The sequence below is a fragment of the Dromiciops gliroides genome, chromosome 1 (genome assembly GCF_019393635.1).
Source record: "Dromiciops gliroides isolate mDroGli1 chromosome 1, mDroGli1.pri, whole genome shotgun sequence".
Lineage (NCBI taxonomy): Eukaryota > Metazoa > Chordata > Mammalia > Microbiotheria > Microbiotheriidae > Dromiciops > Dromiciops gliroides.
The window spans coordinates 53309624-53326265 of record NC_057861.1 but is presented as its reverse complement, the minus strand read 5'-3'; the positions used below and the strand labels follow the sequence as shown (position 1 = coordinate 53326265).

The window sequence follows — 16642 nt, the reverse complement described above, 5'->3', positions numbered from 1 at the left end:
CCCCAGCTACAGATGTGTCCATCAGCTGCGCCACAGAAGGAAGGGATCAGGCTGAGCTGCACAGGAGAAAAGGCACAGGCCCCTTCACTGAGCCCATACTGTTCACTGTTACAAACACGACACATGGAGTTTCTCCCAGGGATGCTACAGGACTGTGCATCACTGGAACCATGATCTCAGAATTCAAAATGCAAGAAAAAGACACAGAGTAGGTATATACAGGGGCAGCTAGGTGGTGTAGTGCATAGAGTACCAGGCCTGGAGTCAGAAAGTCATTTTCTTGAGTTCAAATGTGGCCTGAGACACTCCCTAGATACGTGACCTTGGGCAAGTCACTTAACCCTGTTTACCTCAGTTTTCTCATCAGTAAAATTAGCTGGAGAAGGAAATGGCAAACCATTTCAGAATCCCAGCCAAGAAAATCCCTAATGAGATCACGGAGAGTTGGACACGACTGAACAACAAGGTGGATACTGGCTATAGTATGTCACAAATGATGAAAGGAGCAAGAGAAGACATGTACGACCTGCAAAGGCCAAAGGCCAATCCTGAACTGACACAAGGGGCTGCCTCAGAGCTGTGTTGGTATCCAGGAAATGGGAGAACCAGGATAGGAAGGGCTCTGGTGCACTGAGTAGATCTTGAATCTAAGAGGTGTGGAAAGGCACAGCCAAGAATCACACAAAGGGCCCATCCTGTTACCATCACGGATCCACTGGTGTTAGACAATCAATTTCATTCAATAACAGGATTTTATCATGGACTCACTGAATGGGATTCCTGACAGAGAGGACCTGTGACATCATTAGTATAAGGAACACACCAGTGAAGAAAATAGCAACGACAGTAATAATAATGAGGAAATAAATAGCTGTAACATTTCCATAGGGCTTCCTCCATGCCAGGCACTGTGCTAAAAGCTGGGGATACAAAGAAAGGCAAAAGTGTTCCTGTCCTCAAGGAGCTCCCAGTCCAATAGGGAAGACAACATGCACACACAGCTGTGTGCAAACAAGACTGAGATCGGATCAAATGGGGCAGTCTCACAGGCAAGGCGCTAGAATTAAGGGGGATTAGGAAGAGTTTCCTGTAGAAGTTGGGACTGCAGCGGGACTTGAAGGAAGTCAGGGAGATTAGGAAGTGGAAGTAAGGAGGGAGAGCATTTCAAGCAAAGAAGACAGTCAGAGAAAACACCAGGAGCAGAGGGACAAAAGGAAGGTTTCGGGCAAAGAAATAGAGTGGGGAAAAAAGGAGCAAGAAGTGCTTCAATTTCTTTAAATGGGGCTTGATCTGTAATAGTCCATTCACTCCCACAAAACTACCTGTATGTTACTGTACAGAATGATAAGCAGATCACCCGTTTCTCTATCCCTTTACCACACGCAGAGTGTTTCCTCACAATGCTCCTTTGAGGAAGTTAATCATACATTTTTATCCCCATTTTATGGATGAGAAAACTAACCTTAGGTGATGCTACCAACAGAAGTAGAGTGTTAGGATGACGGGAAAATTCTTTGGGAGAAGATGATTACTTCAAGTTTGCTGTCAAAGGTTAGACAGAAAGGAGCAGCTAGGTGGCGCAGTGGATAAAGCACCGACCCTGGATTCAGGAGGACCTGAAGTCAAATATGGCCTCAGACACTTGACACTCACTAGCTGTGTGACCCTGGGCAAGTCACTTAACCCCCACTGCCCAGCCCCCACCCCCAAAATAGAGAACCACCAAAGGTTAGACAGAAGTACCTTATAACACATAGATAATTCTAATTTATCTTGTTTATCTAATTTTTCTAGTTTATCTTAAAGATGTAACTTACTATTTCAAATCAGAATTAGAAACCTAATTTTCCCATGGATAGAACTCATTAATGAATACTTAATTTTTAGAAATCAATAATAAATTGATAAATATTTACTGAACACCTCCTATGTACTAGGCATTGTGCAAGGTCCAGTGGAAGATACTAAAAAAAAAAAAAGCCAAAAACTGTAACTAGGACATGCAACTGGAACTCTGTCTCCAAGTACCAAATTTTAGAGGGGGCTAAAAGCATATATACTTCAGCAGGCAGAAAAAAGTGAATATAGTACCCAGTTAGCAATAATAACCGCTAATAATAATAACAACCATTTATGTAGAACTTTGAGGTTTTGTAAAACACTTAGAAATATTTCACTTTATGCTCACAACTGTGGGAGGTAGGAGCTATTATTATCCCCATTTTATAAATGCTGAAATTAAGAGCTAATACTTGTCTCTGAGGCCAGATTTAAACTCATTTGAACTTGGGTCTTCCTGACTCCAGATCAAATGCTCTACCTACCTATCCCTACATGTGCACAAATACACACACACCCTCATCTCCTAGGATCAGCTGTAAACACTGGAAGAATATTGCACTTCCTTGTTAAAGTGGATATAAATTCAATTCTACCACAATTCTACTACTGGCCTCTCAGCTGTTCCACCACTGAGATAATCTACTTCATACCCCCTGTCTTTGTACACACTGTCTTCTATGCCTGGAATGCACTTCTTCCCAACCCACCACACCTCTCTGAATCCTTTGCTTCTTTCAAGGCTCAGCTCATGGGCCATCACTTACATAAATCCTTTCCTGATCCCTTCCAATTATTAGTAAACCAAAATGGTTTTGTACTTAGCATCTATTCATCAGTAGACATGATATATCACTATCACCCCAGTAAAATGTACACTCCTTAAGGGCAAAGATTATTTTTGTCTTTGTCTTCTCCATGCCTAGCACAGAGTCTGACATCTGGTCACTAAATAAATGTCTGGTGATGGGAACTGTAAATGCTGAAAGAGCTGTGGAAAACAGGCACACTAATGCATTGTTGGTGGAGCTATAAATTAGTACAACCATTCTGGAAAGTAATATGGAATTATGCAGTGTTCATATATGGTCTAAGGATGTTAATGTCAAAAACCAAACAAAAACAAAAGGCTCCATATATTTATAGCAGCATTTTTGTGTGTGTGTGGGAACAAAGAAACAAAGTAGATGCCCACCCACTGGTGAGTGGCTAAACAAATTGTGGTACATGAATATAATGGAATTTGACAGTACTGCAAGAAACCATAAATAATGAACACAGAAAAGCATGGAAGGACATAAGGAATTGATTCAAAGTGAAGTAACCTGAAGAAAAAAATCTACACAACAGTAATTGCCAAATAAATGAAAATGAATGTTGCAAAATTATAAAGCCCAAGCTTGGCTCCAAAAAAGAAGAGGGGAGAAGAGAGATGAAAGTATTGTTAAGTACTTACTCTGTGCCAACCTCTGGAGATACATAGACAAGCAAAATAGTCCCTGCCCTCAAAGAGCTTACATTCTAATGGGGGAAAGATAGTTCCTTCACCACCTCATTACATAAGCGATGGACCATGGGTTTGCAACACTGAATGTGTCTTTTTTGTTGTTGTTAAGATGGTTAGTTTTACAATTTTCCCCCCTTTCTCTTTTTTCTTCTTTATTATAAGAAATACCTCTCTGGGAGAGGGTTTTGGAAGGGATAACAGCGGGGAAAAAAAGAAGTGATATAAAACCAAACAATATCAATGAAAAAATTTTTTAAATAAAAAAAAATGTTTATTGAACTGAATTCAACCTCTATCTGTTAAGCTCCTGGGTTCTGCAGCAATCTTTTCCCTTCTATGCATGTGCAATCTAGTCCCTGAATCAGCCAGTTTTTGCAATACTGGCCCAGCATGATTTGAAGCCAGAAGGGATCTTACAACTAATCCAACCCCTTCATCTTCGTAGATGAGGAAACTGAGGCCCCAGGAGAGGAAGTGCCTTGATCACTGTCACATGACCATGTGTTTGGCACCAGGTCCTCTCACTCCAAATCCAGTGTCCAGTGTTCTGTTAGAGCAGTCACCTCCTCCATTGCGAGAGTCACAACCCGGGCTTTAGAGATTTTTAAAAGACATAGGAATGGTTCTCCCACCTCATTCATCATGCTGCTGGTGAAGTATTTTCCCAAGTCATGCTCCACCAAGGGTGCCCAGTGTGAAACGCTGCTCAGCCTAACTCACCGCTCTCTGGAGGTCCCCAAATGGGCACTGAAGATTCTCAGCCCATCACAGACACTGCAGAAGCTGATCAACACAGGCATGGCTGTGTGGTGCCTAGGCCTCAGTGCTAACAATGCTAATAACCCACCCACATTTGCATGGCCCTTGAAGGTCTGCAAAGTGTTTTCCCCACAACAACCCTGTGAGGTAGGTAGTAAAAATAGTGTTATCCCCATTTCACAGATGAGAAAACTCAATGTCACAGAAATGACACACCCTGTCCACGTTCACACTGCTAATAAGTTCTAGCAATGATCCAAATTGATTTCTCCTATTTTTATTTTGGTATTTCAAGATTTGTTTTCCATAATTTAATAAAAAAGACAATCACAGTTATCCTAAAACGTAACATCCAAGATTTTCAAGCTTTAAAAACAAAGGAATGGTTCTCCCACCTCATAATGCTGCTAGAGGCCCCACATCCTAGTCACATACCAACAAGGGCCCCCAGTTTGAAATGCTATGCAGTATAAGTTCCATCTGGATAGGCATGGACTTAATTTGCATGATCATAAGAAGGGCATGCACCAAATCATTTTAGCCAGGTGATTAGCCAGTAAGTATCAAAACAAATTTATAAATGTAACAGGAGAAGTGATGTTCTGAATCCTTACTGAATTTTGGGGGGGGAGGGGGCGGGGCAATGAGAGTTAAGTGACTTTTCCAGGGTTGCACAGCTAGTTAAGCGTCAAGTATCTGAGGTCACATTTGAACTCAGGTCCTCCTGAATCCAGGGCTGGTGTTTTATCCATTGCGCCACCTAGCTGTCCCTTGAATTTTTGTCTTTAGCGACAAACAGCTAGATCATAAAAAAGAGGCAGCAAGAGAACTGACTACGTGGCAATTCTCCCTACCTAAGGATAGCTAGCACTGGTGAAGAGAAGTCTCCTGGCTACGTGGGAGACAGGGGGATAGGATATGGGCTGCACTGTGATGAAAAGAGAAGGAACTGGGAAAGAAAAGTGAAAGCCATTTGCGCGACTGGCTGTCTGCCTAGCTAGCTTTGATTAAGGAACAACACTGGTCCTCCAAGATGCCTCTGAACACCTCGAAACGATGATTGAGATCCTGTCTGGTGTGAATCTTATATTTGGTGCCCAGGGCCCCGTCGGGTGATGCTATCCCATAGAAGACCCTTTGAATCCGGGAATGTACCAGAGCCATGGCACACATTACACACGGCTCCCTTGTGACATAAAGCTCATAGCCAGTACAGATATAGGGCAGCCCATCATCTCTGGATTCAGATTTTCGCACTGTCCCAGCTCGGATAGCTTTTGAGACTGATGGGTCTCTGTTCCCCAATGGAGAGAAGGTGCAAGCAGGGTAAGATTTAAAATTATACGTGCCCCTCCCCTGCCCTTGAGCAACAAGGTCTATGCAGACCATTGTGGCATGCAGCAAGGGATTTGAGGCACTTCTGCAGTCATGGCCTACAGCAAGAACGGTTTCTGTGGCTGGATCAACAACCACAGCTCCAATAGCCTTCATCCCCTTCTCTGCTCCTTGCTGGGCTGCCCAGACGGCTTGTTTCATGTAAGTTTGCATCTTCACCTTGTCTTCCCTTGAGAAGAGGTGCCCTGTGAGGGCACTGGCGACATATTTGTCTTCATGAAAGGCCGTAGGCCAATGGGACTTGGCTTCCTCAAACTGCACCCTAGTCAAAGGGGGGTGGGCAGGCACATGAACAAGGAACGGTTCTCCTAGGCCACCGCAGTCAACTGGTTTATCGGCTAGGAGCTCTGAAAGCGTGTGCAGGCCTTCTGCCTTCTCTTCCCCAGGCTTTGCTAAACGAATCAACATCTCCAGTGGGTGAGGACTGGCCTTATCCGTGCATGCCCGGACCCTTCTGAGATGCTGCTGGCCCTCCAGGGGGTACACAGCTGAAATTTCCTTCACCAAGCGAGAAGTCTTTTTCTTGTCCAGGATAGGTACTGCGTATGCCAAGACCAGTTCAACTCCCTGAGACTGCTGATCTGAAAGGACCGGGAAGATCTGCCAAGGAAGTGCCTTGTGTTCCATTACCGAGCCATTCTCTTCACCATGTTCCCCTGGGCACAGGACACGGTCCATCTTCTTCACCGAGATAGTAGGCCGCAAAGACTTTGACTGTAGGAGACAGAGATCGGAGGAGAGCAACATCTGTCAATCGGAGGGAGGCAGCAGGCAGGCCTAAGTAAAGCCAGTTACATGGACAGACAATGCCGCAAAGTGGAGAGAGCATTGGACACGAGGTATGGCAGACCTGGGTTCAAATCCCACCTCTGACACTGATTCTGTTTAAGGGACCACGGGCAAGTCAATTCACCTCTCTGAGTCTCAGTTTCCTCATCTGTAAAATGGGGATGGCAGTCCCTATAGTTCCCTAGAATGCCGGGAAGCCCAACTGAGGGAATGCAGGCAAGGTGCTCTGTAACAGTCTCAAAAGCACTACCCGTTCGGCACGGCTCCTAGAATCGACTGGCCCAAGAAGAAACAACCTCCTTTGTGACTCTTACTGCATTCCTCCCACACACAGTTTGTTGTAGGGTCTCTGGTGGCCTCCTAGGGGTATGAAGGGTTTGCCCACTGCTGATGCCAAATTGTCCCAGGACCCAACCCTGGGCGATAATGAGCCCTGGATCTCATAGCTCCTGTTTGTAAGCAGCATCAGGGAGTCAGAAGACCGGCACTCTAGTCCTAGCTTTGCACAGAGTTCTGGTATGCCCTGAAATAAACTGTTTCCATCCCTGAGCCTCAGTTTCTCCACCTGTAAAATCAGCGAGTTAGACTAAATGAGCTCTAGGACCCCTTGCAGTCCTTTAAGTGAGACGTCCTTTAAGTGAGACTCAATTCAGAGCAGTCATCTCTATCCAGGACCACAGTTCAGACTCTTAGCGGTCACCTAGCCCAACCCCCCACCTTAGAGATCACAGCTTTAGAGTTGAGAAAGAATCTAAAAACCCGACACCCTCCTTTACTGATGCAAGGAGGGGTTAAATGACTTGCCCAGGGTGGCAAAGCTAAGAAGTGTCAGAAGGAGGAGGATTTGACCACTGGTTTCCCTGACCCCAACTCCAATGTCCTCTCCCCTCAGCTGAAGCACAGGCTACCACCTGATGGGTTCCTCATTGTCTCCAAATTTATCTGAAAGCACCCCTCTGGAACTCACTACCTGCCTCTTCATAGACAATACTAGCACGTTAATACTTGTGACTGGCATTTATACTGTGCACTGTCATCCACAGATCAGATGTCACCCACGTGCTGCTCAAAACTCTTCAGTGATTGCCTTTCACCTCTAGGATAAAATACAGATGACTCAGCCTGACATGAAAAGGCCTTCCCAATCTAGCCTTCGCCTACATTTCTAGGCAATTCTTATTGTTCCTTTATGTGTCCTCTGTTTTCCCCAAACTGGCCCATGAACTGTTCCTCAGGCTTGATATTCCATTTCCTATCTCCATGCCTTTGCCCAGGCTTCCTGGACACCTACATTCTTATTCTCTTAGAGCCTCTAGCTTCCTTCAAAGCACAGCGCCAGTGCTACCTGTTTATTCAAGCCTATCCTGATTCGTCTCCCCACCTTGTTAGTGCTTTCTCCTTCCTCGATTCCCTGGCATTTACTTGTCTGTGCGTACTTTGGAACCCAAGAGAAGAATGTCCACACCCTATGCTGTTTTTGTATCTTCAGTGCCTGTCACTGTACCTTACACAAAGCATGCACTGAATTAAACTGATATTGGACAAGGAGAGAAAATAGGAGAGAAATGTGGGCTACATGATCATATCATCAGGTAAATCAAAACTAGCTGACCACAGCAACTTAGTTCCTAGTGGAGTGTCCCAGGGAAAGATACTTGGGCTTGCACTGTTTCACCCTTTTTAAATGTCTTGGATAGAGGCAGACTTTTCAAATTTACAGATAATATAGAGTTGGAGAGAAAGAGCTCATGGAGCAGATTAGAGTCAACCATACCTGAAACTGATTAAGAGGAAAATGACAAAAGCTGAAAGGGCTGAGAGGTGTTAAGGCTAAAATTCTAGCTAGTCTGTCTAAAATATCTAATGAGTGGTCGCCAATAAATTATAAGCTTTAGCAAGAGTTAGACTTTTAAGCATTTATTAAGGAAAAGAAGAATTTGGTAAAGAGAGAGAGAAAGGCCTAGATTCCTATCTATTAAAGGGAGAGCACATTTCTAGCTCCGCTCTCCACCAGAGTCCAAAGGCCAGAGCGCGAGACTGAGCGCCAGTCTCTTCCTTCCTCCTCCCACTAGCCCGCGTCACTTCCTGACTCCTGGTCTTGCCCTCAAAGACCTTCCCTTCATGGGCAGAACTCCTCTACAGTAAGTATCCAGCAGGTGGCGTTATTCCAATCGTTACAGAGGGAATAGGCACACTGAGGCACTCACTGTCAGGGGAGCTGTGGATTGGGCCATTCACCCTGGAAAGCAATTTGGTCGACTGGGCCTGGGGTTAGACTTTGGGTCTACACTCCAAAGAGATCAAAGAAAAAGGAAAAGGACCAATGTGTACAAACATAGGTATAGCAGCAAAGAACTGGTATGTAAGGAGGTGACTACCAACAGAGGAATGGATGAACAAGTTATGGTATATTAACATAATTAATATTAACTACTGTACTGTAAGAAATTATGAAAAGGATGGCTTCTGAGAAGTCTAGGAAGGCCTGTATGAGCTGATGCAGAGTCAAGTGCAAAGAACCAGAAGAACATTTTACAAAATAACAACATTGTGTGATGATTAGCTGTGATAGACTTAGCTCTTCTCAGCAATACAATGATCCAAGACAAAGCCAAAAGACTTATGATGGAAAATGCTAGCCACACCCCAAAAAAGAACAATGGAGTCTGAATGCAGACTGAAGCAGACTATTTTCACTTTATTTTTTCATGGGCTTTTCTTTCCTTTTGGTCTGTTTCTTCTCTCACAACATGAGTAATATGGAAATATGTTTTACATAATTTCATATATATAACCTACATCAAACTATTTACCGCTTTAGAAAATTTGGAACTCAAAATTTTTTAAAATGAATGTTAAAAATCGTCTTTACATGCAATTGGAAAAAATAAAATACTGTTTTAAAAAGATAGTTGATGAGATATAATTAGGATAATATCTAGAGAAAAAGATATAAATTCTAATTCCATTAAATTGGAACAATGGGGAGAACCTTCAAAAAAGCAAATTTAGGCTTAACATAAGGGGGAGAGGGGAGGTCCTAAAAAAAAGAGAGCTAGAGAAAAACAGCACAGACAGCCTACAGATGGAAGGATCATCTTCAAGTAAGCTGGAAGGTCCTTGTTAGGGACAATACTAAAAATCTCTACCCTTAGGAAGCTTACTTTCTACTAAGGGCTAACACATGTATGCAAGTAAATGAAAAATACATCCAAAGTCATTTCAAGAGGAAAAGAGGGCTAATCACGATGGATCTTTTTTCAGTGAAGTTGACTGGTGAAAAAATGTTCCACATCACTAATAAGAGAAATGCCCATCACAGTCCAGAGGTCTCACCTCCTACCCAACAAACTGGCAAAGATAACCAAGGATAGAAGACCTACAAGAACGAAAGACCCAACGTCCATGACAATGGAAACGGAAAGAACAACCAAAGCAAAAATACCAAAAGGGAAGGTTGCCGGCTCATATGGAAATACATCCCGTATGACTTCGCATGTATAACTGATATCAAATTGCCTGCCTTATCAAGGGGGGGGGGAAGGGACAGAAGGGAGAAAATCTGGAACTCAACATGTAACTGGGAAATATTTCATGAAATAAAAAAAAAAAAAACACCCAAATGTTGCAAAATTCCAAAGAACAAGGCTGGTCCCAAAGAAAGTTTTTGAGAAAACACCTTCCCTCCAACCCCCCAACACTGCAGAAGTAGATGTTCACAAAGGTGGGTTTCTGTAGGGGTGGTCAACTATATATATTTTCCAGATTTTTAAAATGTAGTAGTAGGCCTCCACCAGTCGCCGATGACCATGGATCGTCGCCTTGAAGAGCCACAGGCCACAGTGTGACCATGCAGTCCGATACGGGAGCCACAGCTCCTGAGTGACTTACAACTGGTAACTGCCACATCCCATGTTGTATCTACCCCATGAGGAGAAGCTGGAGTGTCCTCTCCAGGGCGCTGGCCTGGGAAGATAAATATGGAAAACAAGCTGTTGCCCATGCAGCAGGTTTTCCCTCTCCGCGACACTGGTGGATCCAAAGGAGAGGCAGAGCCAATACAGTTTGGCACCAGTGCCACCGCAGGAGGTGCCAGAGGGATCTGATGTCCAACATCCAACTGCCTAAGGGACTCTGACTCCTGATTTTTCCTCGGGGTTAACTCCCGAAGCCTCTCCCATATATGGGTACAGCCGCAAGGCAGGGGAGGTTTAAAATCAGGGTTTCCTTCCCCTAGGCAGGTTGCCTGCCAAGGCTAAGGAGCCCCACCTGCCCAATGTTTTAATGTACTGAACAGTTTACTAATTTTTTCTCTCTTCTTTCCCCCCTCCCCCTTTTTTTTGGGGGGGGGCAGTGCAATGAGGGTTAAGTGACTTGCCCAGGGCCACACAGCTAGTAAGTGTCAAATGTCTGGATCTGGATTTGAACTTGGGTCCTCCTGAATCTAGGGCCGGTGTTTTATCCACTGCGCCACCTAGCTTTCCCCTCTTTCCCCCTTTTTACGGGATGACTGAGAGGGGAGGAATACTGGGGAAAATATTGATGATATAAAAAAATCCCCCCAAACCCCAAAACAAAAGATAGTAATAAAAATTTGTCTTTAAACAATGATTTAAATCATTGATGCTGTCAAAGCTAAGAAGCAGGCTAAGAAACCTGAACTATTGAAAAGCACAAATCATATAATTTAGACCTGGCATGGACCCTGGAGATAATTTTGTCTAACTTCATCATTTCATATAGAAGAAAAGGAGTTTCAGAAGAGGCAAATGACTTGGTCACAGTCACACAGCTTCTGGTAAGCAGTCTCCCATGCTGGGTTATTGCTCTGGGTTTCTAAAAACTCTGCTTTTGACTCTAGCAACACGAAGAGCTCTTTGAAAGACATGGCCCCGAACTTAGGCAGTACCGTCCTTAACACACAATAGGTACTGTCACAGCTGAACACAACTGAGTCAGCATGAGTCAAGTATGTGCGTCATTAGTTAAAGGGGCCCCTTTTGAAGTCTAGGAACTGCAAAAAAAATAACCAACCTTTGCTTTTCTTTTCAATTATTTTTAGTTCACCAGAAGAGAGTACTCACTGCTCTCCAAAGCAACAATAGACACAAGGCCAGCCCTCGTTTCTTACCTACATTTCTACAATCGACCTTTGTAAAATGCAAGGGTAGGCTAATTATGGAGCAAGACATTTTCCCCAGCTTTATTTCACATCACTCCCCTTCCAGTGTTTTGAGTTCTAGCCAAACTGGCCTCTTCACGGTTCCATTAGTTCATCGTGCCCTCACTTCCTTAGCGGGTGTCCCTTAGTGGGCCTGGAATAGACCTCCTCCTTCCTAGATCCTAGTGTTATAGGTTCTTCCATGGTATATATTGGAGTCCAGGCAGCCAAGGCATCATGTAGCATACTTGGCACACATGCACCAGAGAAAGGCTGAGCAGAAAATGTTTTACTCACTGCAAGTTAAACTTACACACCCAAAAAGAAGCCATTTGATCAGAAGAGAAGGGAAGGCCTTTTCCTGGCTCCTTACTCCACATAACAGGAAAGCACTTAGTTGTCCTGAGGCTGGCCAGTGGGGACTGCCAGCCAAGCAGGGGTTACACGCCCCTCCTCTTCATTACCCCCCAGCAGAGCAAATGATGAAGTCAGTGATCTGAGAGCTGGGAGCTCGGACCGCAGCAGGGAGTCCAGTCTGCGAGGCTCTGACTCTAAGTCAGTCTCCCTGGCCTTCTCAGTCCGCTCTTCAGGCTTAGACACACCATCAACACACCACCGTTGGGGTAGGGATCTTGGCAGTACTACAGCTTCAGGTCTGTTTATCCGGATCATGAGTGGAGATCCAGGTTCAACATAACTTGTTTTTATGGTCAATGCAGCCAATTGGCTTAGATATTGTGCAATCATTGTCTAGTCAAGCCTCAAGGGGATTTGTGCCAATACGCTGATGTACTGACAATGGGCCTACAGATGGTTCTCATCCGTTTGGTAAAACAACCTATGGCAAGTATGTCTGGCTATTTTATATCCAGCAAAGGGTTTTCAACATGCATTTATTTGCCTGTCCTGACCAACATTTACACAAACCAGTTGCTGATATTCTCAAAGTGCTTGGGTGTTTCTGTCTATTAAAAATTCAAGATGGAGTCACTCATACCAAGGGTGCTCCTACCATACCTTGACTTCCACACCTTCCTTGATCACCACCAGGTAAAAATGATCTCTCCCTCCCCCTGACATCACATTCTGCTTGGAAACATACTTATTTGTCTATGTATCCCATTAGAGTATGAGTTCAATGAATGCAGAAACTATCATTTTTTCATCCCTATGGTCTGGGATATGGGGTCCTGCACACAACCCAGACCAAGGACACTTAATGTTGGCTGAAATGAATTAAAAACAATGACAAGTTTAAAAAATTTTGGAAGGAGACATCAGAATTTTAAATCATCCTTAAAGTTATCAATTAATCAATATACATTTAGCAAGTGCTTAGTATTCTGGACACTTTGCTAAATTAGTACTAAAATATAAGATCCAATCACATACTGTAACGATTGGAATGACACCACTGCTGGAGACTTACTGTAGGAAAGCTCTGCCATGAGGAGAAGGCGTCTGAGGGCAAGCCATGCAGCTTTTCTTTGGCGTCAGGAAGTGATGTTTGCTTGTGGGAGGAAGAGGGGGTGAGGCTGGTTCTCTCGCTCTCTTTCTCCAGGACTCTCATGGAGAGCAGAGCAGGAGAACTGTAGCTCCCCGAGAGAGATAGATGAAATCTAGGCCTTTCTCTCTCTCTTCACCAAATTCTTATTCTCGTTAATAAATGCTTAAAAGTCTAAACTCTTGCTAAAGCTTATAATTTATTGGCAACCACTCATTAGATATTTTAGACAGTATAGCTAGAAGGAGCTCAGGTGTACTTAAGGAGACATAACAAATATAAAAAACCTGGAAAACATCAAGGCAAAATATTACAAAGGCTTAAACGGTTCTGGAAATTCAGAAGAGAGGGAAAGTTATAAGGGAGGGGTGGGAGAGCATCCTATAATTATATGCCCTTTTAAGGCCTACAGCAATATGATGATCTGCAGCCACACCTCTCTTTTAGGGGGTGAAGTTAGCACAAAGAGGTAAGATGGCCTCCTTCCCCACCTCACTCCCAGTCACTGAAATAAAAAGTATCAAGGCCCAAATATAAACCTAGGTCTCTACACTCTTGAGCTAGGCCTTGAAGAATAGCTAAGTAACATGGTCAAAGATGCGAATGAGTATAGTTCATTTATAAGACAGTGATTCTCTCTGGTCTGAGTGGAATGAAGGGTGTCTATTATGGGAAATAAGGTTGGGGGAGTTAAGCAGAGAGGGAAGGAACCAGTCCAGGGGAAAATGTTACTTCCTTTCCTTCTTTGCAAAAGTGAAGACTCAAGGGTATGGGACACCACCTGGTTGGACCCAGTTGATGTACTGAACTGCTTTCTTTCCCTTCTTTTTTATTCTGTTACAAGGCTGGGGGAAAAAGGGGAAGGACATATCTGGAAATGAAAGTAATATAGAAAACAAAATATATTCATCTTAAAGCAAAGATCTCACAGTCTTAAGACAACCTGCTCACCAACTCACCCTACGAGCATCCTAGGATTCCCTTAATTCAGCCAACATATTTTAAATGCTGGGTTATCTTAGACACTTTGATCATCTCAAAGTAAGCCAGTCTCCAGCCCATGTGCACACTGTGTAAGACTTCAAGTCGCACCAAAATGAATGAGTGACACTGTTGTAAATGACGGTTTGAGTAAGGAGGATGACAGCCTGAGAACTGATGCCAGTTTCCTAAGAGCAGGCTTGCAGACAGAAGGCAAGCCGTGGGTAAGCTGCACACACTCTGCTGGGGCAGTAAGTGATCCTCTGATTTAGACTTCCCTTATGGCTTTTCCCAAACAACCCCTCAGGTAGGTAGGCAGGCTTTGTGAAGTGGTTAACCTCCATCAGACCCATGAGTGGCCTGAAGCAAAGATGTCTGATCCAAAACCACAAAGCAAGTTTCTTGGATCACAGGATTTAGGGCTGAAGGGAGCTGCTTGGAGACCTCCTAATCTGACCCCCTCATATTACAGAGAGAGTCCGATACTGTTAAGTCACACCAGTAATAAGGAACAGAGCTAGAAACGAAACCAAGGCCTTGACCTACAAACCCAGAGTTCTCTTCACCCTACCACTACCACACAGTAACCAACCTATGAATTGAGTTACTGCCCCTCTTGCAAGAACCCCAACAGTGTGGAAACGATTTCCCAAGAGCCTCTGGAGGAAGGCATAGGATGGTATCATTCTTGTCAACTGGCTTCATACCAGGAATGCAGAAAATTACTCAGTGCCTTTCCATCCCCCAAATGGACATAAAGACCATCTCCGAGGAGGACAGAGACAGAAACACATTCATTGATGTTGCTTTCTCATTCCCACCAAACTCCCTGGAGGCTGATTGTGGTGGCATTTTAAACTTGACCATGACTCAAATGAGTTGCTGTTGTTATCAAGAGGAGAGGTAGGGCAGCTAGGTGGCACAGTGGATAGAGCACTGGCCCTGGAGTTAGGAGGACCTGAGTTCAAATCCGACTTCAGACACTTAACACTTACTAGTTGTGTGCCCTGGGCAAGTCACTTAACCCCAATTGCCTCACTTAAATAAAAAAAAAAAAAAGAGGAGAGGCAAGGCAAGGGAAAGAGAGTGTTATTTACACGCAAAATGAAACCCATCACTATAGGACTGATTCTGGAGTTGATTTTAGTAACAGCAGCAATATGGATGGGGGCAAAGCCCTTAACTAACCAGTGTAAAATATCGCAGCCTGAGTTCAGCTCTGTCTAATTGATGATCACAAACTGTCATACCAAATGTTTAGAGAAGGAAGAGCCCTTAGAGACCATGGTATAGGGATGGGGGAAGAGTTCCTAACCTGACTTTGTTTTAAAAAATATTTTAGTCACTATTTCAATATATGATGGAAACAAGCATTTATTAAGCACCTCTATGTGTCACGCATTGTGCAAAGCACTTTACAAATATTATATCATTTGATCCTCACAACAAGTGAGGTGCTATTTCTCTTCCCATTGTTCAGTTAAGAAAAAATGGAGCTAGATAAAAGGTAAGTGACTTACCCAGGGTCATACAGCTAACTCAGCGTCTGAGACCAGATTTTAACTCAGCTCTTCCTGACACCAGCCCCAAACTGTATCCACGGTACAACTAAAAACTAATAATTTGTTTCCTTTGTAATTTTATGCATTTAAAAGCACTTTCCTAAGCAGAGGTCCACTGGTTTTACTAGACTTGCTGAAGGGGTCTTATGGCCCTGCAAAAGTTAAGAATGTCTGATGTAGGCCCACTCTCTCACTTTACAGATGAGGAAACTGAGTCTCAGAAGAACAGAGCAACCTGACCAGGGTCAGAGAGGTTAGGGCAAAGCCAGGACTAGAATCCAGATCATCCTGCCAGGCCCCTGGTCTTTCTCACAACATCAGTTAGCCTGGTCTGACATGCAAATGTCGATGTTTAGTGATTTCTCAATTAAAGAAGGAATCCTTTGGGGACAGAACTTTAGAGCAGTGGTTAAGCACACACATACAAAACACCTTTGTGCCCCATGCAAATCAAAGCAGCCAGCCATGACAGGCCCACACCAAAAATAACTCCAGGGCAGAGCTTCCCTGGTCTCTGCACAGCTGAAGATAAACATGCTGGAGTTGGGGCAGTCTTCTACAGCTGGAGCGTCATTCCCCACCGTGACGGCCAACGGCAGGGTCTCAACGATCCTCTTTCTCTCTCCAACGACATGCTGACATGCCATGCCATGCCATGGCCGAGCACTTCTTGTATAACTGGCAGGTGCTCATCATCTGCTGACCGTCTAGCAACTCACTGTTCTGAAGCGCTCCTCTAAAGGCATCTCCCTGCATATTCTAAAGTCGATGTGAGGGTTTTGGAAAATGTCACAGGAGCTGCTTTCTTGGATCACACTCCAACTGGCAACATCAAAGGAAGCACAGAGAGCAGGGAGAACCTCCACCTAGGTGTCCACCACTGCTGTGAAGGATGACCAGTGCAGAGCCTACACTGGGAGAGGATATAGGCCGATGGGTTCTTAACCTGGAGTCCGAGAACCTGGTTTTGTTTTTAAATATTCAGATAATTATTTCAATGTAGTTGATATCCTTTGTAATCCTATGGATTTTATTTTATGCCTTAAAAAACCTAACTTTGTGCAGCTAGGTGGCGCCATAGTGTAGAAAGCTGGGCCTGGAGTCAGGAAGGCCTGAAATCAAATCCAGGCTCAGACTCCCTCTAA

At 44.0% G+C, this 16642-nt stretch overlaps 2 protein-coding genes across 2 annotated transcripts in view; both read right to left on the bottom strand.

Moving 5' to 3' along the window:
• Positions 1-16642, bottom strand: part of SCAMP4 (secretory carrier membrane protein 4) — an 83943-nt gene that overhangs the window by 46738 nt on the left and 20563 nt on the right. The gene's annotated exons all lie outside the window — the stretch shown is intronic.
• The window catches only part of ADAT3 (adenosine deaminase tRNA specific 3), a 33545-nt gene continuing 20549 nt past the window's right edge, over positions 3647-16642 (bottom strand). Inside the window, exon 2 of the mRNA XM_043978663.1 lies at positions 3647-6214. Coding sequence (XP_043834598.1) covers positions 5099-6178 — 1080 coding nt within the window. The 5' untranslated portion in view covers positions 6179-6214 and the 3' untranslated portion in view covers positions 3647-5098. The remainder of the gene's footprint in view (positions 6215-16642) is intronic.